The sequence below is a fragment of the Pipra filicauda genome, unplaced genomic scaffold (genome assembly GCF_003945595.2).
Source record: "Pipra filicauda isolate LSUMZ 115617 unplaced genomic scaffold, ASM394559v2 scaffold633_size201376_pilon, whole genome shotgun sequence".
NCBI classification, from domain to species: domain Eukaryota; kingdom Metazoa; phylum Chordata; class Aves; order Passeriformes; family Pipridae; genus Pipra; species Pipra filicauda.
Window position 1 is genome coordinate 54,228 of NW_024104791.1, and position 26,791 is coordinate 81,018.

At 49.2% G+C, this 26,791-nt stretch overlaps 1 protein-coding gene across 2 annotated transcripts; it reads left to right on the forward strand.

Annotated features, from left to right (window-relative positions):
• The first annotated feature begins 1,634 nt into the window (after positions 1 to 1,634).
• On the forward strand, positions 1,635 to 11,131 carry SMIM11A (small integral membrane protein 11A). 2 transcript variants are annotated; one of them, XM_027716746.2, is made up of 4 exons: positions 1,635 to 1,723; positions 7,037 to 7,129; positions 9,105 to 9,284; positions 10,924 to 11,131. In XM_027716746.2, exons 2-3 carry the CDS (start codon positions 7,109 to 7,111, stop codon positions 9,270 to 9,272), a joined length of 189 nt encoding a protein of 62 aa, XP_027572547.1. In that variant the 5' UTR covers positions 1,635 to 1,723; positions 7,037 to 7,108; the 3' UTR covers positions 9,273 to 9,284; positions 10,924 to 11,131. The 2 variants fall into 2 exon arrangements, with proteins under 2 accessions (XP_027572547.1, XP_027572546.1); XM_027716745.2 differs by lacking the exon at positions 1,635 to 1,723 and adding an exon at positions 3,544 to 3,603 and having other exon boundaries at positions 7,004 to 7,129.
• Positions 11,132 to 26,791: the final 15,660 nt, after the last annotated feature.

Consider the following 26,791-nt stretch of genomic DNA (forward strand, 5'->3'; position numbering starts at 1 on the left):
GCGTTTGGATGACATCTGCTCATAACCAGATGTCTGTCACCAGTGAGGGCTCGGTTGAAACCACCCAGATTTCACCTTCTGGCTTTCACACCCCAAATTTCCACACCCAGCCATCAAAGCTGTCCCATTTCTATGCTTCCTGAGGGATTCTCATACTGATTCCTCCTTTCCACTGGCTGGGAAACGGGTTTCCAAGATGCTTTGCCTTCTGTGAGGCTGAAGTATCACAACTCTCGGGGGGTAATGAGAAGCAGAAGTGGTGTCACTTCTACCATTAAAACACGTTTCAATTTGTAAGGCTTTGGGTTTAGCTCCTGCCAGACTTAAACCACTTCAAGTCACATTTCCAGAGCTGGCTGGCTGTCCTGTGGGCTTGTTTGTTATTGGAAGGTTTTGGCTGGTGCCACGTTTTTGGACAGTTTTTGCTTTGCTCGTGTTAAAAAATAAATGAAAAAAGGGGCTGCTTCTCATTGGGAAGCTTTGGCTCATTTTGGAGACTGGTCTGGAGATTTGGCACAGCAGAAGCTGTCACGGGCCAGATGTGCTGGAGGTGCACGAGAGGCATGACCAGAAGGTCAAGGGAAGGGGTTCTCCCCCTCTGCTCCTGTGAGACCCCCCTGCAGAGCTGCTCCAGCCCTGGGGAACAGCCCAGCAAGGACATGGAGCTGCTGGAGAGAGGCCAGAGCAGGAACCAAGAGGATCCCAGGGCTGGAGCAGCTCTGCTGGGAGGAAAGGCTGGGAGAGCTGGGGGTGTTCAGCCTGGAGAAGGCTCCAAGGAGACCTCAGAGCCTCTTGCAGGGCCTAAAGGGGCTCCAGGAAAGATGGTGAGAGACTATTTCCAAGGAATGGAGGGCCAGGACAAGGGGGAATGGCTTCAAACTGGCAGAGGGCAGGAATAGATGGGATATTGGGAAGGAATTTCTCCCTATGAGGGTGGGGAGGCCCTGGCCCAGGTTGCCCAGAGCAGCTGTGGCTGCCCCTGGATCCCTGGAAGTGTCCAAGGCCAGGCTGGACACCTTCCACCAGCCCAGGTTGCTCCAAGCCCCGTCCAACCTGGCCTTGGACACTTCCAGGGATCAAGGGGCAGCCACAGCTTCTCTGGGCAACCTGGGCCAGGGCCTCCCCACCCTCACAGGGAGAAATTTCTTCCTAGTATATAAATCCCAATATCTCATCTAACCCTACTCTCTGGCAGTTTGAAGCCATTCCCCCTTGTCCCGTCACTCCAGCCCTTGGAAATAGTCTCTCTCCATCTTTCCTGGAGCTCCTTCAGGCCCTGCAAGGCCACAATCAGTTCCCCCCAAAGCTTCTCCTCTCCAGGCTGAACAATCCCAGCTCTCCCAGCCTTTCCTCCCAGCAGAGCTGCTCCAGCCCTGGGATCCTCTTGGTTCCTGCTCTGGCCTCTCTCCAGCAGCTCCATGTCCTTGCTGGGCTGTTCCCCAGGGCTGGAGCAGCTCTGCAGGGGGGTCTCACCCAAGGGGGCAGAGGGGCACAATCCCCCCCTGCCCTGCTGCCCACGCTGGGGGATCAGCCCAGGGAATGGCCGCCCCACAGCTCCATCCATGCCCGGGAAGCAGCCGCGCTGCTCGGGGCGGGCTCAGCCTCACGCTGGGCGGGCGGAGCGGCCCCTTCCCGGGGCTGCCGGGAGCTGCAGTTCCCACAGTTCCTGCCGTTCCCGTGTCCCCCTGTCCCCGTGTCCTGCCCGCCATGGCCGCCCCGTGAGGTAGGACACGCGTCCCTGGGCCTGCCCTCCCCTCACGGAGCCCCGGGGGACCGGCCCGGAGGGGGAGAGGGCACCGAGGGCCCTGCCCGGAGCGCTGCGCTGCCCGCGGCCTGCGCCGCCTCCCGCCCGGCCCTGCCTGCCCTCCTGCCCGTCCTCCTGCCCGGCCCTGCTCGCCCTGCCTGTCCTCCTGCCCTCCCACCCACCCTGCCTGCCCTCCCACCCGGCCCTGCCTGTCCTCCTGCCTGCCCTGCCCTGCCCTGCCTGCCCTGCCTGTCCTGCCTGACCTCCTACCCGGCCCCTGCCTGTCCTGTCTGTCCTTCCACCCGCCCGGCCTGCCTGTCCTCCTGCCTGCCCTGCCCGCCCTGCCCGGCCCCTGCTCACCCTGTCTGTCCTCCTGCCCACCCCTGCCTGTCGTGCCTGCCCTCCCACCCGGCCCTGCCTGTCCTCCTCCTGGCCCCTGCCCACCCTGCCTGTCCTCCTGCCCAGCCGACCTTCCTCTGACCCTTCTCCACCCCCCTCCTTGCTCTCCATCCCCCCCTTGTTCTTCAACCCCCTTCCTTGTTCTTCTCCCCCCTCCCTTCTTTACTTTTCTCTCCCCTCCCTTCCTTGTTTCCTTGCTCTCCAGCCCCCCCTCCGTGTTCACCAGACCCCTTCCTTACCCTCCAGGCCTTGTTCTCCATCCCTCTTCCTTGTTTTTCAACCCCCTCCTCCTTGCTCTCCATCCCCTTCCTTGTTCTCCATCCCCCCTTGCTTGATCTTCTTCCCCTCTTCTTTGCTCTCCATACCTGCCTTGCTCTCCAGCCCTCTTCCTTACTCTCCAGCCTCCCTTCCTGGTTTCCTTGTTCTCCAGGCCCTTCTCCTTTCTCTCCAGCCTCTTCCTTGTTCTCCTTTTCCTCTTCCTCGCTCTCCATCCTCCTTGCTCTCCATCCCCCTCCTTGCTCTCCATCCCCCTCCTTGCTCTCCATCCCCCTCCTTGCTCTCCATCTCCCTTCCTTACTCTCCATCCCCCCTCCTTGCTCTCCATCCCCCCTCCTTCCTCTCCATCCCTCTTCCTTCCTCTCCATCCCTCTTCCTTCCTCTCCATCCCTCTTCCTTCCTCTCCATCCCTCTTCCTTCCTCTCCATCCCTCTTCCTTGCTATTCCCCCCCCTTCCCTGTTCTCCACCCCCTCTCTTACTCTCCAGTCCCCATTCCTTGCTCTCCAGTCCCCATTCCTTGTTCTCCAGCCCGGGGCAGAGCTGGGCTGGGCTCAGGGGAGGTGCCTCCTGCAGACCCTTCCCAAGGTGGGACAGAACCACACCAGGGTTTGGGCTGGAAAGGCCCTTAAGGATCATCTCATTCCATTCCCTGCCACGGACAGGGACACCTTCCACCAGCCCAAGTTGCTCCAAGCCCCGTCCAGCCTGGCCTTGGACACTTCCAGGGATCGCCACAGCTTCTCTGGGCAACCTGTGCCAGGGCCCCCCCACCCTCACAGCCAAGAATTCCTTCCCAATATCCCATCTAACCCTGCCCTCTGGCACTGGGAAGCCATTCCCCCTTGTCCCCAGTCCCTCTCCAGCTCTCCTGGAGCCCCTTTAGGCCCTGGAAGGGGCTCTCAGGTCTCCCTGGAGCCTTCTCTTCTCCAGATGAACACTCCCAGCCTGGCTCCAGAGCAGAGGGGCTCCAGCCCTGGGATCTTCTTCCTGGCCCTAATGCTGCCCTGGGAGCCAGGATGGAACAGCTGAGATGCCACTGGCATTTCTGCTCGGGATCTGCCTTTAATCCAGGCACTGTGACTGATCCATCCCATCCCATCTGCTCCCTTCTTATTTTCCACAGTTTGGAGCCCGTGAGGAGCTGCCAGAGGAATCACTGATGTTTTCATTTCAGCTTTGTCAGGTGTGAAGATCTTATGTGGCTCTCGGTGTTTATTTAATTGTTTTCAGTTGGAACCTTGAGTTCCTTCAGTTGATCCAAAATCAGAACCACGGAGTGGTTTGGGCTGGTTTGAGCTTAAATCCCATCTCATTCCACTCCCTGCCACACCTTCCACTAGCCCAGGTTGCTCCAAGCCCCATCCCGCCTGTCCTTGAGGAGTGAAACCCCTTTTCCAGCTCAGCACATCCCCTTCCAGTGCAGTCGGTGGTTGGTGCTCTCTGAGGCCTCGTGACTTTTGTAACCAAGTGGATCCAATGGAGCTGTTCAAAATCCCCAAAGGAGTGTCCCAGGGTTAGTTGGGTGGCTGGAGCTGTTGGCAGAGTGGGATGTCCAGCCAAGACAACTCCAGTGGGTCAATGAGTTCCCACGTGGTCGTGTGGATGTTCTCTGGCGGTCAATCCGTGCTCTGGCCAACGATGCCATGGGAGGTGGGCTGGGATGTGTTCCCTGTGGTGGACTGGAGCTGTAATCCAGTGGCTGAGAGACCTGGATTCAGTTCTGGGCTCCACCACAGGCTTCCCACCTCACCGGGGCCCAGCTGGGACGGTCCGTGCTGCACAACGTCGTGCAGAGATCCCGGGGCTGGGATCAGCTAAGCCAGGCTCGGGGCTTGGTGCAGCCCTTGGGCCTGCTGAGGACACGACCCAGAGGATCCCACAGCGTTTGGAGCTCCCGGAGAACTTCCAGTGCAGTGCTGAGGTGGGATGTGGGCAAAGCCTCTCCTTTCCCACTGCGGGAGTTTGATCTGCACCCCTGAGGGAACAGGGAGGGATTGGGAGCTGCAATCCCAGTGAACACATGGGAGACTGATTCCATTTGATGCCGTGTTGGATTCTCATGGAGCATCCATCCTGGAATATGTGTCAGGGCTCCAGGCAGAGCCTGGTGCTCCTGTTTTTCCCTCACGTGGCTCCACACGAGACCTCCTTGCTTGGCAGTGAAGGTAACCCTGGCCTTCTGTGGGGCCCAGGAGTGTTTGGCCAGGGATTTGCCTGGGGAATGAACAATGCCTGCCTGTGGATGTGTTCCCTGCTCCTATCTGGGCCTTATCAGCCTCAGGAAAGGGCAAACACAAAATTCCAGCTGTTTATTTGCCCACAGGCTTTTAAGATACCACAACCTTGGGTGTCTGAGCTTTTGTGCTCCTGGATTGACAACCCCAGTGCTGAGAAATGTTGGATTGTCATCGACCCCTGGAATGGTTTGGGTTGGAATGGGCTTTAAAGATCATCCAGTTCCAATCCTGGACACCTTCCACTATCCCAGATTGCTCCAAGCCCTGTCCAAGCTGGCCTTGGGCACTTCCAGGGGTGGGGAGTCCACAGCATCTCTGGGCAAAATCCTGGCTTTTTCCCCTCCTCTTCCCACTTTCTTCTCCCTGCTCTGTGCTCCAGCTTCACCCACGTTTTTCACTCCTGGGGTTTCATATTCCAAAAGGGCAGGATCAAATGGAGCCTGGAAGAGTCAAGAGGTGGAATGAGGAGAAGTCCTTGGCCACTGGAGGTTGGTGGCACAGGATGTGGGAATGCAGCATGGAGGGAACAGATATCCCAAGTGTCAGCTCTCCCAGGAAATGTTTTGGGATTATAAAGAAGGCTGGAGAGAGACTTTGGACAAGGGCATGGAGTCACAGGACAAGGGGGAATGGCCTTGAGCTGAAGGAGGGCTGGGGTAGATTGGATTTGAGGAAGACATTCTTGGCTGTGAGGGTGGTGAGGCCCTGGCACAGAGAGGATGGGAATGTCCCATCCCTGGAAGTGTCCAAGGCCAGATTGGACAGGGCTTGGAGCAACCTGGGCTGGTGGAAGTTGTGCAGGATTGGAATGAGATGATCTTTAGGGTCCCTTCCAACCCAACCCATTCCATGATTTTGGATCAAAACCCCACTCTTGAGAACACAGGGAGAATTTCTTTACTTCCCATCCTGTGTGACTCCTGAGGGACACACAGTCCAGGCAGATTCCAGCTCCTCTCTCAGCAGAGCCGGAATATTCCAGCAGTGTTGGCTGAATAATCCCAACCAAGGGCTGAATAATCCCAACCAAGTGTTTTGAGGTGAGGACACCCCACGTGGTCCCTTTGGATCGGGTCAGGTTTGGATCACTTGGATTTTTGAGGAGCATCCAAAACCTTCTGAATCCTGCCCTGGGAACCAGATTCTGCTCTGCTGTGGGATTTTTCTTGTGCCCATCAGGCAGGGGACTTCATGTCTGAATGGTTGCTGGAATTGTGGAGGCAACATCAGAAATTCCTAAAAGAAAGATGGAGAGGAACTTTTTCCAAGGGTCTGGAGCACCAGGACAAGGGGAATGGTTTTAATCTGAAGGAGAACAGGGTTAGATGGGATGTTGGGAAGGAATTCTTCCCTGTGAGGGTGCTGAGGAGCTGGGATAGAATTCCCAGAGAAGCTGTGGCTGCCCCTGGATCCCTGGAAGTGTCCAAGGCCAGGTTGGAGCTTGGAGCAACCTGGGAGAGTGGAAGGTGTCCAGGGCTGGAACAAGATGGTCTTTAAGGTCCCTTCCAACCCAGAGCAGTCTGTGATTCCATGATGCCATGAAGTCCAAACACCTGGGTTTGGAGGTGTCCTTAGTTCACCTGTCCTGACATTTCCTCAACAGAAAAATAAGGGAACTTGGATATGGTTGGATCTCCAGAACAGTGTCTCTGGAGTGTCTCTCCAGGGGGATGTCCCAGCTGGAAGGGAGGGTTTGCAGCTGTGGGAAAAGGAGGGAAGAGGATTCCCTGGCTGGGGAAATGAGAACATCTTCTGTCTGAACAGAGCACTTGTTTGACTCCTGGTTTCTCAGGCACTTCCCAACCCTCAGGAACTCATCCCTGGAATGTGTGTTGCCCACCCAGGGAGTGGTGTCTTTGCTAAGGTGTTATTTTCAGCGTGGAGGATTTAATTGAAGTTACAGTTTTAATGTGGAGGAGTTAACTCATTAGTAAATCAGAGAGAAGTGGTAAATCAGGGTAGATTCCCGAATTTATTGGGCATTCAGGCTCCAAACAGGGCAGGTGGGCTGGGAAACCACGAGAAGCTCTTCTGGGAGCCTTGGTGTCCTGGAGCTCTCAGGCACCACCCAGGCACAGGGTGGAGCTTCCCAAAGCTGTGTTTTCCAAGGGGGAGCTGCTGGGCTGTGGAATCCCAGCCCTGCCACCTGTCCAGGGCCTGTCAAACCCCCTGTCCTTCCACAGGGACGCTGCTCCTGTCACTCAGCTCCCAAAAAAGCCCAGGGGGGGTCATTTGGGAAGCCGAGACACTGCCGGGCACACGAGCCCGCTGGAGGTGCAGGGTTGTCCTGCTGGGTGGAAGCAGGTTGTCTAATTCTCTTTTAACTTTAATCCCCATTTCTCCAAGATCTGATTTGGCTTTAATTCCCATTTCTCCAAGATGATCCCGCCCCCCCGTGTGACTTCAGGAGCGTGACGCGTGTGCCGGAGTCGGTGTCACCCCGCGGCCGAGATGGTGGCATTCAACTGGAAGGTGAGGCTGTTCCACATTCCTAAAGCTGCTGTGTCTGTAGAAATCTGTGAAATCTCTGCTTTTGCTTTGATTCAGAACAAAACTTGCCGTGCTCTTCCAATGGGAAATAATTACGGAGAGAAACTCACCTTTCCCCGTGTCCTTTTCCAGGAGATTCACTGGGGATTTCCAAATTCCACTGGATAATAAGGGGATGATCTCCAAAAGAGAGCAGCCTCCAGCCTGCTGGACGTGACAGAAGTGCCTTGCACTGCACACTTTCTGTGTATATTCAGTGAAAAGCTCAATCTAATCTCACCTGGAAAGTCAAATATTGGCCGGGAGCTCCCGTCAGTCATCCCGTGGGATGCTGGGAACGACTCTTTGTGCCAATTGTTGGGAATTCTTGTGTTTTAAAAGCATTTCTGTGCTTTCCTGGGGGTGGATGGAGATGCAGCTCCGTGTCTGGTGACCCAGAGGGGAGAAGGGGGAAGATGAGCTCTGCGAAATAATAAGAGGAATTATTAAGAATTAGAATGATTCCCTGTGAGGAAGCAGGGAATTCCTAAAGCAGGGAATTCCTAAAGCAGGGAATTCCTAAAGCAGGGAATTGCTGCTGTTCCCAGCAGTGGGTGGGTTCTGTGTTGGAAGGGGGTTTCCTTGCCCAGGGCAGGGGTTGTTTTCCCCCCCCACTCCCGGGCATTTGTCGTTGTCCTTCCTTGCTCCGGGTGGTCTCTGTGGCCCCAGGATTTGCTGTTGGGCCACTTCAGCCCCGGGCACTGCTCTGTCCTCCTGCCTTCCCTCTTCCCAGGCTTTTCCCTCAGCTCCTTCTGTCCCTGCAGGGGGTTTTCCCCACCGTGTGTTTTGGTGTTTTGGGGCCACAAAGACTCTGCAGGGTCGTGTGTGAGGCCCAGCAATGGTTGAGGGACCTCGTGCAGTGACCTCTTGGAGGCCACCAAGAGGGTCTGAGGGCTGGAGCAGCTCTGCTGGGAGGAAAGGCTGGGAGAGCTGGGATTGTTCAGCCTGGAGAGGAGAAGCTTTGGGGGGACCTGATTGTGGCCTTGCAGGGCCTGAAGGGGCTCCAGGAAAGATGGGGAGAGACTATTTCCTAGGGATGGAGGGACAGGACACAGGGAATGGCTTCAAACTGTCAGAGGGCAGGGAGAGATGGGATATTGGGAATTCTTCCCTGTGACTGTGGTGAGGGGCTGGAATTGAATTCCCAGAGAAGCTGTGGCTGCCCCTGGATCCCTGGAAGTGTCCCAGGCCAGGTTGGAGCAACCTGGGATATTGGAAGGTGTTGGGGTTGGAACAAGATGGTCTTCAAGGTCCCTTCCAACCCAAACCATTCCATGATTCCATGATTAACAATTTAACATGTTAATCAAGCCATTTATCAGGACAGCAGTGCCAACCCCCAGCCCTGGCTTTACTTTCCTGCTGTTACAGAGCTGTTGACTTGGACAGATTCCCACTTTTAATATATGAGGAAGCTGCTGTTGTTTTTCTGAGCCTATGGATCCAAGGCTTTTCCCAAATCCAGTAGTTTGATGATGTCCAGGCAGCTTTATGAGGTGCTGGAAGGCTGAGAGTACAGCAAATATTCCAAGTTCACAATGTTATCATGGAATCATGGAATATCCTGAGCTGGGAGGGACCCCCAGGGCTCATCCAGCCCAAGCCCTTTTCCAGCTCCAGGTCCTGGGAATATTCCATTGGCTGCAAAACCAACCCAGACCTGTCCCAGGGGGCTTCTCCATTTTTTTACATTCAGGTACAACTTGAGTGAAGGGGATTTGTCTTTGGTTTTTCCCCTAATTGTTGATCTGCCTGCTTTAAAGTTCCCTGCAGGAATAAAAACCCTTGGACAGAGGAGCCTTTTCAGCACCTGGATAAATGCTGTTGCTGGAGGGGAGCTTTAGAACATCCCTGTAAATGCATTTGGAATTATCCAAGTGTTCCAGTAAGTGCCTCCATCTATTCTTTGGCATTCCAGGCTCTGGAGAATTTCCCATTGCTGATGTACATTTTGGCAGCTAAAACATTGATCCTCTGCTTGGCGTTTGCTGGGGTGAAAATGTACCAGAGCAAAAAAATTGAGGAAAAACTGAAGAGGGAACGGGAAGAGAAGCTGAAAGGAGAAGCAGAGAAGAAGGAGGATTGAAGAGTCCCTCAGGTATGGAATTTATTCCACATCCTGCTCTTCCCTCGTGGCACTGACACGTTAATCCCATTATTTTGGGGTTGGATTGTGCCATTTGAACCATCAAATCATGCCCATCTCAGTTGGAATTCCAATTAAACTTGGCAGCCAGGCTCAGGTTTGAGGGTGTCTTAGCACAATATTCCTTCTCTGCTCCTTATCTCCCTGGATTTTGAGGCCCAGGAAATGCTGGGGCTGCCAGAGAGGGTGAAATGGGGCAGGAAATGCAATCAGAGCTCTTGGCCTCAAGTCACATAATTAATGAGAAAATAATCAGCCATTCTGGATTGGTTAAATCCCTGACAAGCTGGGAGTTCAGCTGGGAAGGCCAAATCCATGCCAAGGAACAGGTTATTTGGTATAACATCCACCATATATAATGCACTGAGAAAACTGCTCATCTCTCAGCACAAAAAGAACAAAATGAACATCACATTCCTTAAAATTTGGGGGTTTCATTCCCCAAGTGCAGAATTCCTGCCCTGTTTTCCAAGTTTAAGCAGCCTTGGATCAAATCCATTATTAAAATGAGTCCTGCCTGGTGCTCAGATTCTATTCCCTGACTTGTTTGTGATTTTTTGGTATCATTTTGCTCCCTGTTATGCAAAAAAAAAAAGGGAATTTTTATAATTCTCTTCCTGCCCCGTGTGAGCTCAGTGGGAGTTTGATGTCGTGTTATTCAGCTAAAAAAACTTCCTTTCCCCTCCTCAGGTTGTTCCCTCACACCTGAAACCACTTCCAACCTTCCAAAATGTTCAGGAGCTTTTATTTCCAACCTTCCCCTTGTTTTATTCCCTGCAACGAGGGTTGGGAACTGTGCCTAGAAATGAGGAATAACCCTGGGAACCATTTGCAAAGGGGAAAAACCAACACAACCAAAGGTGTTTTTCCAGTCTCCTGTTTGGCTCCGAGGGAGGGTTTGGATTTGGGCAGATTTGGAGCTTTTCTTGGGAATCAGTTTTGCTGTTTTCTGGGAAAACAGGAGAAGGCGGAGTCAGAGGGATTTTATCCTTCTTACATTTTACAATTTCAATTACAATTTACATTGCAATTCAAATGATTACGTGGAATTTTATCCCTAAAACAGATGAAAATTGAGCTGCCCTTGCAAGGGAGCAAAAGCTGCTGCTTGGCATGAGGTGACCAGAGTGATCCCAATCCCTCTGGGGGCTCCCCATCCCTGGAATTGCAGGGATGGATAAGGATTGGAGCAACCTGGCCTATGGAAGGTGTCCCTGCCCCTGGCAGGGGGTGCCACTGGATGAGCTTTAAGGTGCCTCCCAACCCAACCCATCCCATGATTCTGTGATTCCATGCTGTGTGTGCAGCGTTTTCCAGGGAATTCTGTTGGGAGAGCCCACATCCCAAGGGATTTCTGCAGCAGCTCATCCCACAGGGATGAGCCTGTGGGATGTCCAGCCTGTGCCATCCCCCCTGGTGAATGGCATTAAAACATCCCTGATTTCCCAGAGGACACCCAGGGGGCCTGGTCATTCCCAAATTCTGCCATCCCTCAGCCGTGTCCTTCCGTGCTGGGATAGAGGGGAGGGAGGGAATTCTCCCCCAGCAGATTTATTCCTGGTGCTCTCACTGCTCTCTCCTCACCCTGCAGAATTCCTGACACTTGGCAGCTCGTGCTGGATTCCTTTCCCAGGAGGGTGAAGCCTTCCTGGAGATGAAGGATGTGTCAGAGGAATAAAACCCTGGAGAGAAACATCCACTTCAGCTGGATCTCCGTTTTTTCCGTGGACAGAGAAGGATTTCAGCCTCTATTTGTGCAATAAAAAACCCCTTTGTTAAAAATAAAAATAAAGCCCTGGCCTCGTTTGCTGCTTGTTTAAAAGATTAGAGCTGCAGGGGAGGTGGTTTTTAAGGAATACCTGCCAGGAGGTGGTTGGGTTTAAAGGGAAAAGTGCCTGAATCCATCAGGGAGGAGCAGAAGGTTCTTGGAGAGGCAGAAGGAAAAGGAGAGGACTCTGTGCAGCTTCTCAGAGCAGCTCGTTCCTGCAGGGGGGTCAGTCCCGGGGGCCCTTTGTAGAACCAGAGGAACAGAGCCAGGAGAGGAGCTTTGCCAGGAAAACCCCTCTGTGCATCCAGGACTTCCTTGGATTCCTGCAGATCACGGGGTCACCTCTGAGGAAGTTTCGTGGCAAGAGTTTTATTCTGATAAAATGGAATTTTTGGCTCTTTGTTTACTCCTCAACTCCTGCCATAGCACCAAATCCTGGGGGATATGCCAGCTTGGTCATGGAATCCTGGAATCCTGGAATGGTTTGGGTTGGGAGGGGCATTAGAGATCCTCCATTCCCACCCCCTGCCATGGGCAGGGACACCTTCCACCAGCCCAGGGTGCTCCAAGCCCCGTCCAACCTGGCCTTGGACACTTCCAGGGATCCAGGGGCAGCCACAGCTTCTCTGGGAATTCCATCCCAGCCCCTCCCCACCCTCCCAGCCAGGAATTCCTTCCCAATATCCCATCTAGCCCTGCCCTCTGGTAGTTTGAAGCCATTCCCTGTGTCCTGTCCCTCCATCCCTTGTCCCCAGTCCCTCTCCAGCTCTCCTGGAGCCCCTTTAGGCCCTGCCAGGGGCTCTCAGCTCTCCCTGGACCCTTCCCTTCTCCAGGGGAACCCCCCCAGCTCTCCCAGCCTGGCTCCAGAGCAGAGGGAGGTTCATCACTAGTTATAAATAGATATAAATAGATATAAATAGATAGAAATAGATAGAAATAGATATAAATAGATAGAAATATCTGTACAGATCTAGAGAAACACAGAACTGAAGGCTCAGGCACGAGCAGCCCTCAGGAACTTTTGCCTTCCTGCTTCCCTTCTCATTCCCACTCCCTTTTCCATCATCAAGCACTTCCCAGATCCTTGTGCCTTCCGGGGGTGCCGGGGCAGTGGGGAGGGAAGGGATGGAGGGCCTTGGAGAAGCCCTGGAATTCCAGCTGCTCCCGCTGGAGTCGCTCCCCGGGAACTGCAGTGAGGCCTCAAACCTGCTTTTCCTTCTGTCTCCCTGGAGACTGGAGCACAAAACACTGCGGGAATATTGTCCCCAGTCTGGAATTTTTAGACTCTCGAGAGTAGAATTTATAATAATAATAATAATAATAATAATAATAATAATAATAATAATAATAATAATAATAATAATAATAATAATAATAATAATAATAATAATTTTTAGACGAGAGTAGATTTTATTATAATAATAATAATAACAATAATAAGAATACTAACCATAATAATATAATAACAGTAATATTATTACAATATAATATTATTCATATTATTTTATGACTTATAAATCCTGCATATCTATAATTTAGATATTTAGATAGGCTCTGTATATAAATATATATTCAATATCTATAGATATAAAATATAGAATATAGAATACATCTATAAATATAGCATATATATTTAATATATAAAATTACATATAGTACATATTGTATATTTATATAATATATTCTATATAATGATATATTTATAATTTGTGTTATTTATACTATATAATATACTATATAAATATACTATACATATAGTATATATAAATATACTATATAAATATAATTTTATACAATATAACTATGTATTATATAGTATAATATAATATATATTATAAGTGATTATATTGTTTTATACAATTATTATTATTACTATTATTGCTATTATTATTACTATACTACATAACATACTATACATATATATACATATAGTATATTTAAATATACTAAATAAATATAACTATATATTATTATATAGTATAATATAATATAAGTGATTATATTGTTTTATATAATTATTATTATTACTATTATTGCTATTATTATTACTATACTTAATAATATTCTATACATATATATACATATAGTATATTTAAATATACTATATAAATATAACTATATATTGTTATATAGTATAATATAATATATATTATAAGTGATTATATTGTTTTATATAATAATTATTATTACTATTATTGGTATTATTATTACTATACTACATAATATACTATGTATATATACATATAGTATATTTAAATATACTATATAAATATAACTATATATTGTTATATAGTATAATATAATATATATTATAAGTGATTATATTGTTTTATATTATTATTATTATTATTATTATTATTATTATTATTATTATTATTATTATTATTATTATTATTATTATTTTAAACTACTTCAGTTGCTCTGGGAGCAGAATCCCAGGAACACAATCCCCCTTTCAGCCATTCAGCATCAAAACCTTTGGGCACCATTTGGCCTCCAAAGCAACCAAGGCCTAAAATCTGGAGGCCCTCCCTTAAAGAAGGGAATTCACTTCTTTTTTCCCTGGAATTAACACTTCCAGGATAACAACAGGTCATGTCCAGCCTTCTCCCTGGACAAGAGTCCGTGTTCTCTGGCCCAGCAGGGAGGGTTTGGGGTGTCCTGGCCAAGGCAGGGGCTTTTATCTCTTGTTTTCTGCAGCTCGAACAAGAAAATCTGCTGACACTGGGGGGAGACAGCAGCTCAGAATTCCTGCAGCTCAGAATTCCTGCAGCTCAGAATTCCTGCAGCTCAGAATTCCTGCAGCTCAGAATTCCCGGACAGGCACCTCGGACTCGGAAGGAATCCCAGGATCCCTGAGGCTGGAAAAGCCCTCCCGGCCCGCGGAGTCCCAGCCGTGCCCGGTGCCCACCCCGTCACCCAGCCCAGGGCACCGAGTGCCACGGCCAGCCCTTCCCTGGGCACAGAGGGCTTGGAAAACGAGCTTGGCACGTTTGGAATGGGAGGAGGGAATTCAGTTTGTGGGTGAGAGGAGGCAGCAGGAACAGAGAGCCTTGGATCAGAATCCCAGAACCATCAAGGCTGGAATATCCCATCCCACCCTCACCCAGCACCACCAGGATCACCCCTAACCCACGTCCCCGAGGGCCACGTGGCAGCTTGACCTACACAGGACCCTCCTGGAGATATTCCCATCCCAGGTCACACCCTGCTCCCACAGAACTACTCCCCTCTTCCAGAAAATTCCTCTTTTCCAAAGGAATGTTCAGGCTCCCTTGCCTTTCACTGTCGAATATTGTCGCTGTCCCCAGTGCCAACTGTCGAAGTCAGAAAATCAAAGGATTACTTTTCTTCACTGAAGGCTGTGTGGTCTTATCCAAAACTGAAATCCTTGGGGAGTATCAAAGGAGCTGTTGGGATTTAAGGGGAAAAAATTAAGCTCTCACAGGTTCTGGGATGACTCAGGTGGCTGCTGGAAGGGGGCTCTTCCAGTCCGAGGGAGCTCAGAGGTCCTTAAAATGAAAATAAGAAGGATTCAGCAGGACTGTTCCCTCCTTAGGCTTCGGCTGAACTGAACTCAGCTTAATTTTGAAGCTTTTAGTCTGAGGCTTTGGCCACAAACACGAGAGCACAGGGGCTGGAGGGAGGCCCAGCTCCCTGAGAGCATCCCAGGGCAGCTCCTCCAGGAGCCTCCCGGGCAAACAGCCATTCCCAACCTTTCCTTCCTGGCTTTTCCTCTCAGGAATCAGCCATTCCACCCGGCTTTTCTTGCCCTTCTCAGCAAATGTTGTGTCTGGGGGAGGGTCCTTGGTGTTCTCCAGCTCAAGGTTTGGCAGAGTTGTTTCTGAGGAGGCTTTAATTGGTGTGGCCCCTCATTAGAGCCAATGGGACACAACTCAGAGTTCATATTTGTTAATTATGTCTTGACCTCAGCACTCAAGGCCACTGAGGGGCTGAGTTTGCTGCCCTGGGCCAGTCCTGTGTCTGAGCATGGAATCCTGGAATACCCTGAGCTGGAAGGAACATCCCAGGATCATCCAGTCCAAGCCCTGGCCCTGCCCGGGACACCCCAACAATCCCCCTGTCCCTGAGGGCGTTTTCCAAAGGCTCCTTTAGCACAAATCCAATCCCAGTCCAGCTCTGGCTCCTGAACCTGGTTGGTCTTGGCTGCAGGAGCAAGTCCAGCCCATCAGCTCAGCTCAGCTGGGCCTTGCCTGGCAGATGTGGGGACCAGTCTGGGGGACAAGCACAGCCCCAGCTGGCCCTTCTCCGGAATTCCTGGTGGCTTCCAGGAGTTATCCCCACAGCCATGGCCTGCTCATACCTTCCTGCAGATAGAGAGTTTGAGCAGAGCTGGATAATCAGGAATGTATCCACGTGTTTCTCCCTATGGATCCATTTCTCCTGCTTAGGATCTGCTGAGGGAGCTGCTGGAAACGTCCCCTGTGTACAAACCTCCCATGGGGCTGTTCCCAGTGTATCCCAAGGCTCTCCAGTGGCTGCACAGAGTGGAGGATGGATGTGGATGCTTCCTATTGATGACTAAAACCACAGATGGGTGAATATCCCTTTTTATCACTCTTTTATTCTTGGATTTCCTCATCCTGGTTGGCTTTGGAGCTCAGCTCCAACGCTGTGGCCTTTTCCCAGTCCTGCAGCTCTTTTTATGTGCTGGGACTCAGATCCCTCTGGCCTAAACTCAGATCCCTCTGGCCTTAACTCAGATCCCTCTGGCCTTAACTCAGGCTCAATTCCTGGCTTGGTGCTTCTCCTTGATCTGAGGAGGCTCAGGGCCAGCCCAGGAGAAATGGCAGACATGGATATTGAGTCACAGAAATGAGTCTGGACCTCGTGTTTGTGTCCTAAAACAGGGTTGGTTTTGCATTTCTCCCCCATGCTCCTCCTGCTTCCCATCCCTCTGTCCGCTCCCCATGGAAGGAGGGAATGTCAAGGCCCAAGTCCCAGAGACAGAGGCTGGGCTTTGAGGGATCCCTGCTGGCTTTCCACCCTTCTGCCAGTTCCCAGGGATGGCCCAAAGTGGGATTTACTCCTGCTGCTCACTCACAAAAGCTCTTATCCCAGAATCCCAGAGTCAGCAGGGTTGGAAGAGCCCTTCAGGATCATCCAGTCCCACCATCATCCCCCTAAACCACGTTCCCAAGGGCATTTGTCCCATCCATCCCCTCAGGTGCAGGGCAGGACTGTCAGAACTGAGGACTTGAAAATGGGGGAAAAACCCATGTTGAGCCAGTCCCAGACCTATTTCAAGGGCTGGAGGAAAAATAAATTGGTGTTTTTTTCCATGAAAATGAGCCTTGGAAAAGCATTTGGAAGTAATTAGTCAGTGAGACATGATGACAATTCAGGTGATTTGCATTCCAGGAGGGGGACATCTCTTCCAGCTTCTTCATCAGCGTTTGCATTTGCATCTGCCCCTCATCTTTATGCAAAGATCCTTTAGTCATTTTATTCAGGAGGTGCATTCACAGAGATTCCTGAGTGGGAATCAAGAGGTTTCCTTTGATATCCTGCACTGGTCAAGTGCCCTGAACTCCTCTCCAGGAGCCATTGCTGGCAAATAATAAAATAACAGGTATTTCAAGGCCTCCCAAGAAGTTGTCAGACTTGTGCCTGTTATTCCAAGGGCTGCTCTTGGGTAACATCCTCCCATTACCTTGGTTAGTCATGTGTTGAAGGAATTGCTTGTCATCCTAAATTACCACTTGAGTCAGAACTGGATGAGCCACAATATTTTTCTTCAGCACAAGGGTGACAGGGATTTGGGGGAAAACAGGGGTTGGAATGACCCTGATGCAGCAGCAAAGGGGGAGGGAGGAAAAGGGCTCATTGGAGAAGTTTTTCTATAAAATCCCAAAGTTCTTTTGGTTTCCCACTCAGCTCTTTTTCCCGCCCCACAGGTTTCCACGCTCAGGAAACGGGACTGGGCAGAAAAGTTTTGCCTCAACGTCCCAAAGGGAAGAGTGAAGGTGTCTCATGAGGCTTTCCCAGGAAAAGGAGGTTTTTCCCTTGTTTTCTGGGAAATGTGGCGTCAAACATTCTGTGTTTCCTGGTGCTCGTTTCCGTGGAATCCTTCGTGGGGAATCCACCCTTGTTTTACCAAAGAATACAAACCAGGGAAGGTGGATGGATTCCTGTGGCAGGAATGACTTCCTCTGGATAATTCCTTGTGGAATTATTAACTGGGGGAGAGCAGGTGATTGGGGGTGTTGGCCTGGAGAAGAGAAGGTTGTGTGGAGACCTGAAACCATGTTCCAGGGCCCAAAGGGGCTCCAGGAGAGCTGGAGAGGGACTTGGGACAAGGGATGGAGGGAAAGCACAAGGGGGAATGGCTTCCCACTGCCAGAGGGCAGGGCTAGATGGGATATTGGGAAGGAATTCCTGGCTGGGAGGGTGGGGAAGAGCAGGTTGAGAGCAATGAGGGCCCCCCTGAGCCTCCCCTTCTCCAAACCAAACAACCCTTTCCTTGTGGTCCAGAGGCTCCAGCCCGATTCCCGTCCTCGTGCTGATCTCCCACCTCTTCACATCCACAGACATGTCCTGGGAGGAGCAGCTGAGGGAGCTGGGGGGGTTTATCTGGAGAAGAGGAGGCTCAGGGGGGACCTCATTGCTCTCCCCAACTCCCTGACAGGAGGGGGCAGGGAGGGGGGTCGGGCTCTGCTGCCATGTCCCGAGGGAAAGGAGGAGAGGAAACGGTCTTAAATTGGACATTAAAGATTCAAATCAGGAATTAGAAACACTTTTCCCCTGCAGGAGTGGTCAGGCCTTGGAATAAGTGTCCCAGGGAGGTGGTGGAGTCCCTGTCCCTGGGAGTGTCCCAGAGGTGTCTGGATGTGGCCCTTGGGGCCATGGATTGGGGGTGATCCTGGTGGTGCTGGGTGAGGGTGGCACTGGATGATCCTGGAGGTCTCTTCCAACCTTGAGGATTCTGGGATATTTAGTGGAGCAATTGGTGCTTCAAGACAACGTGAAATCATGTTCAGGTTCAAGACACCAGGACAATAAAATCATCCCAGTCTCTCCTCTTTCCTCCTCGCACTGGAAGCACCTGATTTTTTCCCTTCTCTGCCATGTCAGGTTAAAAACTGAGCAGATGTTTTTTTTCTGATGCAAATGAAGCTGAGAAAAGGTGGTTATTTTTCTCTGTGCATTCACATCTCAGCTCTAGAGAATTAGAGACCTGGATCCTTCTGAAGGGGGGGATGAGACTCCCTTTTTTACCCTCTCTCTGCCACCCCGAATTCCAATTCCCATTGAGATGGTTTCCAAACACAGATGAAACGTTTGTATCAGGGTATTGAAATGTTTTAGTGAACCTGTTTTTATGGTCTTAGTCCTCTTAGAAGTACAAAATAAGCACAGATTGTAAACTGGGAGCCACGTTCAAAAAACCAAAAAAAAAAATAGAAGAAAATTTTCCATGAGCTTGAAAATCCCCCTTTGCATCACTCACCATCTTCTGAACTCAATTCCATGAGAAACCATCTCGCCTCAGCAATCAGTGGAATGGGAAAAGGAAATCCCTGATGGTGAGGGACCATATTTTATCCCGAGACACTGAACTCCTCGGGCTTTAAAGCCTGAGCCACCCCCTGATTGTTGGGCTCCAGAAAGGAACTTCCCCTTCAGAGAGATTTCTCCTCCCTGCCGCTGAAAAGTTAATTCCAGGCTGCTGGAAGTGAAGGACTTGGTATCATGAACGTGAGGTGATACCAGATTTTAATGTGTTTAGGATGGGAGAGCCACATTAAATTCTCCAGGTGTCAGTGGTGGTCCAACACATTCCCTGCTCAGGAGCAGATCCCCTGGGGGATCAAAGACAGGCTTGACCCATGGAATTCATTTTACAGCCCTTTCTCCCTCAGAATTGAGGGAATTTACATCCAAGGCGTGACCTCGTGTCCCCCATCACAGGAATTTTCCACTGGTGAAGCTGCACCTTGGGCCCTCTTTGGCCCATTTTTGTGATAAGCCCAAGTTAACTGTCCCTGCCTGGTTCCAGCACATCTCCAACTGTTCCCAGAATACACCTGAAACGAAACATTTGGGCTGCAAATCCTCTCTTTTATTAGTGCTCTGTCAGTGCTGGCTTTGATCCTCGAGAAGGGTCACCTTTAAGGGCCTGAGGTTCCCCAAAAATCTCCTTCATGGGCTTCACTGGTAGAGAACAGGGTGTGAAGTGCTGAAAGAACTGCCTGCGGTTCTTTTTGGCACTTTTTTTGCGCTCCACCAAACTCCAAAATGCACCTTTTTGGTGCTTCCCAACTTTCCCACCCAGCTAAACAACCAATTACCCAGGAACAAAGACCCCGTTAATGCCACAATTACCAGCAATTATCACTTACACACCAATTACCCGTTTGGGAGTCATTAAGTTATTAGTTTACCAGTCACCACATTTTATATTCCAGATAAAAAAATCCCTTTTATTTTTAAATGCCAAATAAAAACACGATGAAATCCAGAACATAATGGAATACACCCACACAGCAGGCAGCATTTTAGGCACACAGTGGCTGCTTTTACTGCTGGATTATATTACAAGTAGCAGCTAAAATTAAATTGCTAAGTTTGAAATTGAACATTTTATTTTGAGCTAAATTAAACGGTTTATAGGTTTAATTTTTTTTTTTCCCCTGGTTCTCTCCCAGGTTTTCACAGAGTGAGAAATATCAGGCTTCTTTTCCTAATAAATCCCATAAATTTAATAATTTATTTTCCCTCCTGGCTGATGAATTCCTGAGCACCAGCTGAAGTTCTCCTGGCAAAGTTGTATTTAAAAATACCTTTCCAAAAGTGTCAAAAAAGACTTTCCAAAAGGGTTTAATTTTAATTCTTGATCCACCATGGGACCAGGAAGAGAAACACCTGCCCAAATCAAAGGTGGCTTCAGGATGGAACCAGAAAAAAGTGGAAAATTTAGGAAATAAATTAAATAAAGCCAATATTTAAAGTAAGAACCCCAAACTTCTCAGGGCAAGAGCTGGTGGTTTCCCAGGAAGACCAGTGAGAGACCTTGGGAAAACTGCTGAAATTTGGGGTTTTTTAGGAATTCTCTGCCAGGGTTGAGTTCATCACCTTTCCCATCACAGTCACAACTTCTGCCTGATCACAGCCACTATTTCAGGTAGGAATACCTGGATATTTAGAGCCTGGACTCTGTGGGAATGTGGTTTCTTGAGGAGTTGAAGGTTTTTATCAGATGTGGGTGGAATTGTGGGTACACACAGATGAGGAAGGAAAAACCAGAAGGGAAAACTCCAAAGGGAATGGCTTGGCAGTGGTTTCCTGTCATCCCTCAGCAGGGAATTTGGTTTGGGAAGCAAAAAGGGAGGCAAAGAGCCCTTGGTTGGGGTGACAAGGTGGGATCAGTCCCAGGTTGTCCCTGCTCAGATCCTGGGATGGGTGAGGGGGGACAAACCTGCCCCTGGCACTCCCCATGGAAAGGGTCACCATGGACCTGCTTCCCGACTGGAAAAACGGATGAACCGGAGGTGCAGAGCAGGAGGAATTCTCAGGAGTGCTGGAATTCAGGCTCCAATCTGGAATTGATCCTCCCCCAGCGTGGATGGGGATATCTGGCACCTTCTGGAAGACTCTGGGGACAAGGACCAAACCTGGAATCTGCTTTTCCTGCCTTTTCCTCTCATTCTGCAGCTCGGAACAGCAGCAGTGGGAATGGGGCTGTTGGGAGCAGGAATTATGGAGGCTCCAAAGCAGTTACTAAAGCAGACACAGGAATGAAGCCAAAGGAATGGGATCCAAAACTAAGGAATGGGATCCAAAACTAACTCCAAGAGCCTAATTGGCCCCTGCTGGAGACACTGCCTGGGGAATATGCACCTGTCCAAAAAAGGAGATGCCTCCCTTGGAAAGCTGAAGCTCTGGAATTCCAAGTGTGGAAAGCCAAGAGTGGTTTGGGTTTCATCCCCACTATCAGCTGGAAGTAGCACTTGGAATGTGTCTGAGGAGAGATCTGGCCCTGGAATCTTAAATCTCCCTTAAAGGGTGTGGCCCACGCAAAGGAAATCATTTCCAGGAGTTGGGTTGGACCAAACAGTGGCAAAAGCCCCTTAATAACAACACCACCATGTCTTGGAAGAAAAGGATTCAGGAAAAAAAAAAGAGAGGAAAAAAAATAAAATCACAGTAAAAATTTTTACAAAACAAAAATCTGTGAAAGGAAAATTAAGAAATAATGTTTCCTAGGGCACAAAATCCTTGGGAATTTTTGTCCACTCAGTGATGACAATGACCAAACACACAAAGGAACATAAAAGGCTGAGTGGAACCCCCAACTCCCACCCCACAGGCACACAGTTTTGTGGGATTTCCTAGGATTTTTGCTTCCTTTAAATGCCTTCAAGTCCTCGGAGTATCTGCCCTGCTGGTTTCCAACCATTTTGATTGGCAGATTCCAAAGCTTTTTCCAATGAATTCGTGGACCATGCATGGCAAGCTGGAGGTCAATGCCAGTGTTTGCCTCTCCACATGTGCCCATCCTGGATGCCAGGGCTCTGCAGGGCATGGATTGAACACTCCTGGAATCATGGAATGGTTTGGGTTGGAAGGGACCTTAAAGCCCCTCCAGTGCCACCCCTGCCATGGGCAGGGACACCTTCCACCAGCCCAGGTTGCTCCAAGCCCCGTCCAAGCTGGCCTTGGACACTTGCAGGGATCCAGGGGCAGCCACAGCTTCTCTGGGAATTCCATCCCAGCCCCTCCCCACCCTCCCAGGGAAGAATTCCTTCCCAATATCCCACCTAACCCTGCTCTCTTTCAGCTTAAGGCCATTCCCCCTCGTCCTGTCCCTCCATGCCCTTGGAGATAGAACGTCTTGGCCCTCCCCATTTTCCCAGTGAAGGGCTGACACGTGGAAAAGCTGCTGAGAAATGCATGACCACTGTCCCAAACCCACTGCAGACCAAGCCTGCAAAGCAAGCAAATGAGTTCAGGTCCAAAATGTGCCTCCAGATCCTTGGAATAACCTTCCCTGCAGAAGGGCAGGACACGGATCCACACCGAATTCCAACTCCCAAGGGTGGACCCCGAGGCTGTGGTGGCTGTTTGTGCTGGCAGAACACCCACCAGGGCTCACTGGCAGCTCTGACCCCCCCCCAAATAAATTAAGGAATGAATAATATTCCCAGGTGGACACGTTGTGGCCCTGCTTGAAGCAGTGGCAAAGGAAGGGCTGATCCGTCCTCCCGAGGGCCAAGCCAGGAAAACACGGGATGGGAACGGCCATGGAAGAGCAGCCCAGCAGGGACTTGACCTCCAGCCTCTTCTCCAAGGGCCAGGGTATGAAATCACACAGGTTGTGGTGTGGTGCCCTCCCAGCTGCACGTGGGAAGCCTCCACGAGGCCAGTCTGCTCCTCGGGAATGACAAATATCCCTCGGGGATACGGGAACGGCAATGGAAGGAAACATGTCACACGTCCCTCAGGACCGAGTCTGTCGCCTCAGAGCCGGGGTGGGGTTTGCCCTCCTGCCTGTGCAGCTCCAGGAAGGCAGAGCTGTTGATGATGACGAAGGTGTCCTTGCTGTCCTTCCCTGGGAGCTCCCCCTGGCCCCTGGCAGGGCTGAGCTTCCCCGAGTACAGATAATCGATGTAGTTCTCGGGCTTGCTGGAGACGATGTTGCTGAGCATCATGACAAAGAGCAGGAAGCCGAAAAAGCCCACGATGATGAGGATGTAGAAGGAGGCCATGATCTCCTCCTGCAGCTCCAGGGCTGGGTTGCTGTAGTTGTTGAACCTCAGGGCCTTCTTCTGCTCCACAAACATCTGCAGGACGTCGGGCACCACCGAGGTGCTGTTGGTGTGGTTGCTGAGAGCCATCGTGGCCTCCCCTCTGGATGGCAGAGCTGAGAAGGGGAAAGCAAAATTAACCAGGATTAGCTGATTCATGCACGTCTGCCCTTGTGTGTTTTCTAGCCCAGGGCCTTCCCACCATTCCCTCTCCTGTGCCCTGTGGCTCCTGCACTTGGCTGGTGCAGCTGGAGCAGAGGAGCCCCAGGGCAGAGCTCAGCTCTGACCTCTGCTCACTGGGAGCAGGGACAGGACCCAGGGAAGGGCTGGAGCTGGGACTCAGGATGGATCTCAGGACAAGGTTCTTCCCCCAGAGGGTGGTGGGCACTGCCCAGGCTCCCCAGGGCAGTGGGCACGGCCCCAAGGCTGCCAGAGCTCCAGGAGGGTTTGGACAACGCTCTGAGGGACAGGGGGGGAGTGCTGGGGTGTCCTGGGCATCCTTGGACGATCCCTGTGGGTCCCTCCCACTCAGGATATTCCGTGGTTTTATCCTCTAGCTGAATGTCTTGCCTGCATGGAGCCACAGTGAAGGAGTGGCAAGTTAGTGCAGGAATTCTGGGAATCAAGAGCTCTCTGCATGGAAGACGTGCTTGGACATGCACGGCCTCCCCCAGGCTGGCTTTGTTCTGCTGGGCACAGGAGTAACACTGCCAATTCCAGGGAACATCTCAGTGGAAACAGCATGGCTCGTTCTTAGACACCAGTATAACTCCAACAGTAACACCTTTAAGGGCAGAGGAAATACTGGGATTATCATAAAATCACAGGATGGTTTGGGTTGGGAGGGACCCCAAAGCCCATCCAGTGCCACCCCTGCCATGGGCAGGGACACCTTCCCCTATCCCAGGTTGCTCCAAGTTTATCCAACCTGGCCTTGGACACTTGCAGGGATCCAGGGGCAGCCACAGCTTCTCTGGGCAAATCATTGTCTCTAAACAAACCACAAAATCCTTCCATTCTGAGGAATCTCCAGATAAAAAAATGCGACTCCATCTCCCAATCCCACATCGCAAAATAAGCTTTTTCTTCTGGCAGCGACAATTTTCCGACTCTGATAGAAACCCAGATATAATTTTTGGCTCTCAGAAATCCCCTTCTTTGGGAAGGATGTGATAATCTGAGAAAAGACTCGTTCAAATCTGCTCAGGAGATCTTGCCCAGTTGTAAATACAAGCCACGAGTTTCATCCCAAATGTGCAACTTCTGCTAATTTAAAGTCATTTCCCTTCCCTGGTGGGGAGGCCCTGGCACAGGATTCCCAGAGAGGTTGTGGACTCCTCAATCCTGGAAGTCTCCAAGGCCAGGTTTGGAGCAATCTGGGCTAGTGGAAGGTGTCCCTACCCATGGCAGGGGGTGGGACAGGATGGTCTTCAAGGTGTCCCTTCCAACCCAAACCATTCCAAAGGGTCTGCACAACCCAGGGCTGCAACCTCAGGAACTGCAAGCGGAGCTCTGGTGGTTTTACAACACCTGAGGCTTTGACCTCTCCCTTCCATCTCATCCCAGAGCCCATTTAAGGAGCTAAATGTGAATAACAGAACAAAAAGCTCTGCAAAGATTCTGGTGGAGACTCCAGAAAAGCTCCCTCGGCGCAGCTCTTCCTGCCAGTCACCCCTGGGATGTTTGGTTGGGTTATCCCGGGAAAACAGAGTGCCCTGACCCCCAGCTCAGGCCAGCTGGCATCCCTGGCTGGCAGGAGGTGTCTGATCTTCCCTCCTCGTGCCTCCCACTGGGATGTTCACTCCCCCTGACTCAGGGAAGTCAGGCATTTCCTCCCTGCTCCGGCTGGGATGAGACCATCACCCCACCACTGGAGTGTCTGGAATGGCCTGAACATCCTGGGTGATTAAGGTTGGCTATTCCTGGTTAGGTTTCCTCCTCCTTGCAGCCACCAACCTGCTAATGGGTGTGTTTATACCCTGCCTGGCTCGTGACTGCTCTGCCTGGAATCTATTAATAGCCAAGTGGGGAGTTGATGTGGGATCCAGCCCTGGAGGATTGTGGAGATTTACAACCACACCACGGGAGCTGGACATGTCCCAGGGGAATATAAGGAATATAAGGAATTCCAGCAGTGTGGGATCACACGGGGCAGGTGGAGCAGAGCTTTCAGCCAACCAGGGTTCTTTTTTTGTGTCTATATAACAAAAACAGAGAGGCAAAATTCCTTCCTGATTCCAAGTAAGCTGCCCATGGGTTACAAAGCTCCTCTTCCCTCTGCCCCAGCCCAGTCTGGCTACAGAAAGTCATGGAATTCTTTGGGATGGGAGGGAACGTAAAGATGGTCTCATTCCACTCCCCCTGCCGTGGCCAGGGACACCTTCCACCAGCCCAGGTTGCTCCAACCTGGCCTTGGACACATCCAGGGATCCAGGGGCAGCCACAGCTTCTCTGGGAATTCCATTCCAGTCCCTCCCCACCCTCGTAGGGAAGAATTCCTTCCCAATATCCCATCTCTCCCTGCCCTCTGGCACTGGGAAGCCATTCCCTGTGTCCTGTCCCTCCAGCCCTTGGAAATAGTCCTTCTCCAGCCACTTGTGTCACCAGAACTCAGTGGCCACCACCCTCCTGAGACAGGAGAGCTGTCCTGGGGTTCCCCTTCCAGAGGGCACAACGTGGGAAAAGCTGGATTTGGCCTTGGCTGAAGCCCAGGGGAAGGTTTTGCTCTGGAAAAGGTTGACTGAGAGTAAATTGAATATAAAACCCCGGTGTTGTGAGCAGGTCCTCACATTTTCTAAGGAATTCAGTGTTTTCTGCTCTAAAACAATGAGACTCGTTGAAAGTTGGATGGGCACTTAAAATATCTTAAATTAGAAATAGAAAATGTAAATATTTAAGTTTCAAGTAAAAGAAATATAAAATATAAAATAAAAATATAAAAATAAAATAAAAATAAAATTTAATGTAAAATTGCAGTATAAATATATTAAAATTATGAATATAAATATAAAATATAAAATATAAATTAATATAAAATATGAAATATATATAAAATATTAAGATAAAACCTAATGTAAAATTGCAGTATAAATATATAAATATAAATATATAAATATATAAATAATATATAAATATATAAATAATATATAAATATATAAATAATATATAAATATATAAATAATATATAAACATATAAATATAAATATATAAATATATAAATAATATATAAATATATAAATAATATATAAACATATAAATAATATATAAATATATAAGTAAATAAATATATAAATATATAAATATATAAATATATAAATATAAAGAAATATAAATATAAAATAAAATATCAATATAAAGCAAAATAAAATTTAAAATATAACTATAAAATTAAACTATGATTATAAAATTTACATGCATTATTCATTTATAATTAAAGTACATATTAAAGTATATATTAAAAGTTACATTATAAATATTATATATATAAATATATGTAAATTATAATTATAAATCAGAAATATATTTGTAAAATTCAATTATATTTGTAGTTATAAATATAAAATAAAACAGAAATATAAAATATAAAGGTAAAATTAAAATCTAAATGTAAATATATAAATACGCATATAAATATAAACATATGCATAAAATAGAACTATGGAATCAAAATATAACTGTGAAATAAAAATATAACTGTGAAATAAAAATATAACTGTGAAATAAAAATATAACTGTGAAATAAAAATATAACTGTGAAATAAAAATATAACTGTGAAATAAAAATATAACTGTGAAATAAAAATATAACTGTGAAATAAAAATATAACTGAAATAAAAATATAACTGAAATAAAAATATGACTATGAGATAACTTAAAATCTCTGCAAGTGTGGCTTTGTTGGAGCCCCGTGCCACGTCACTAC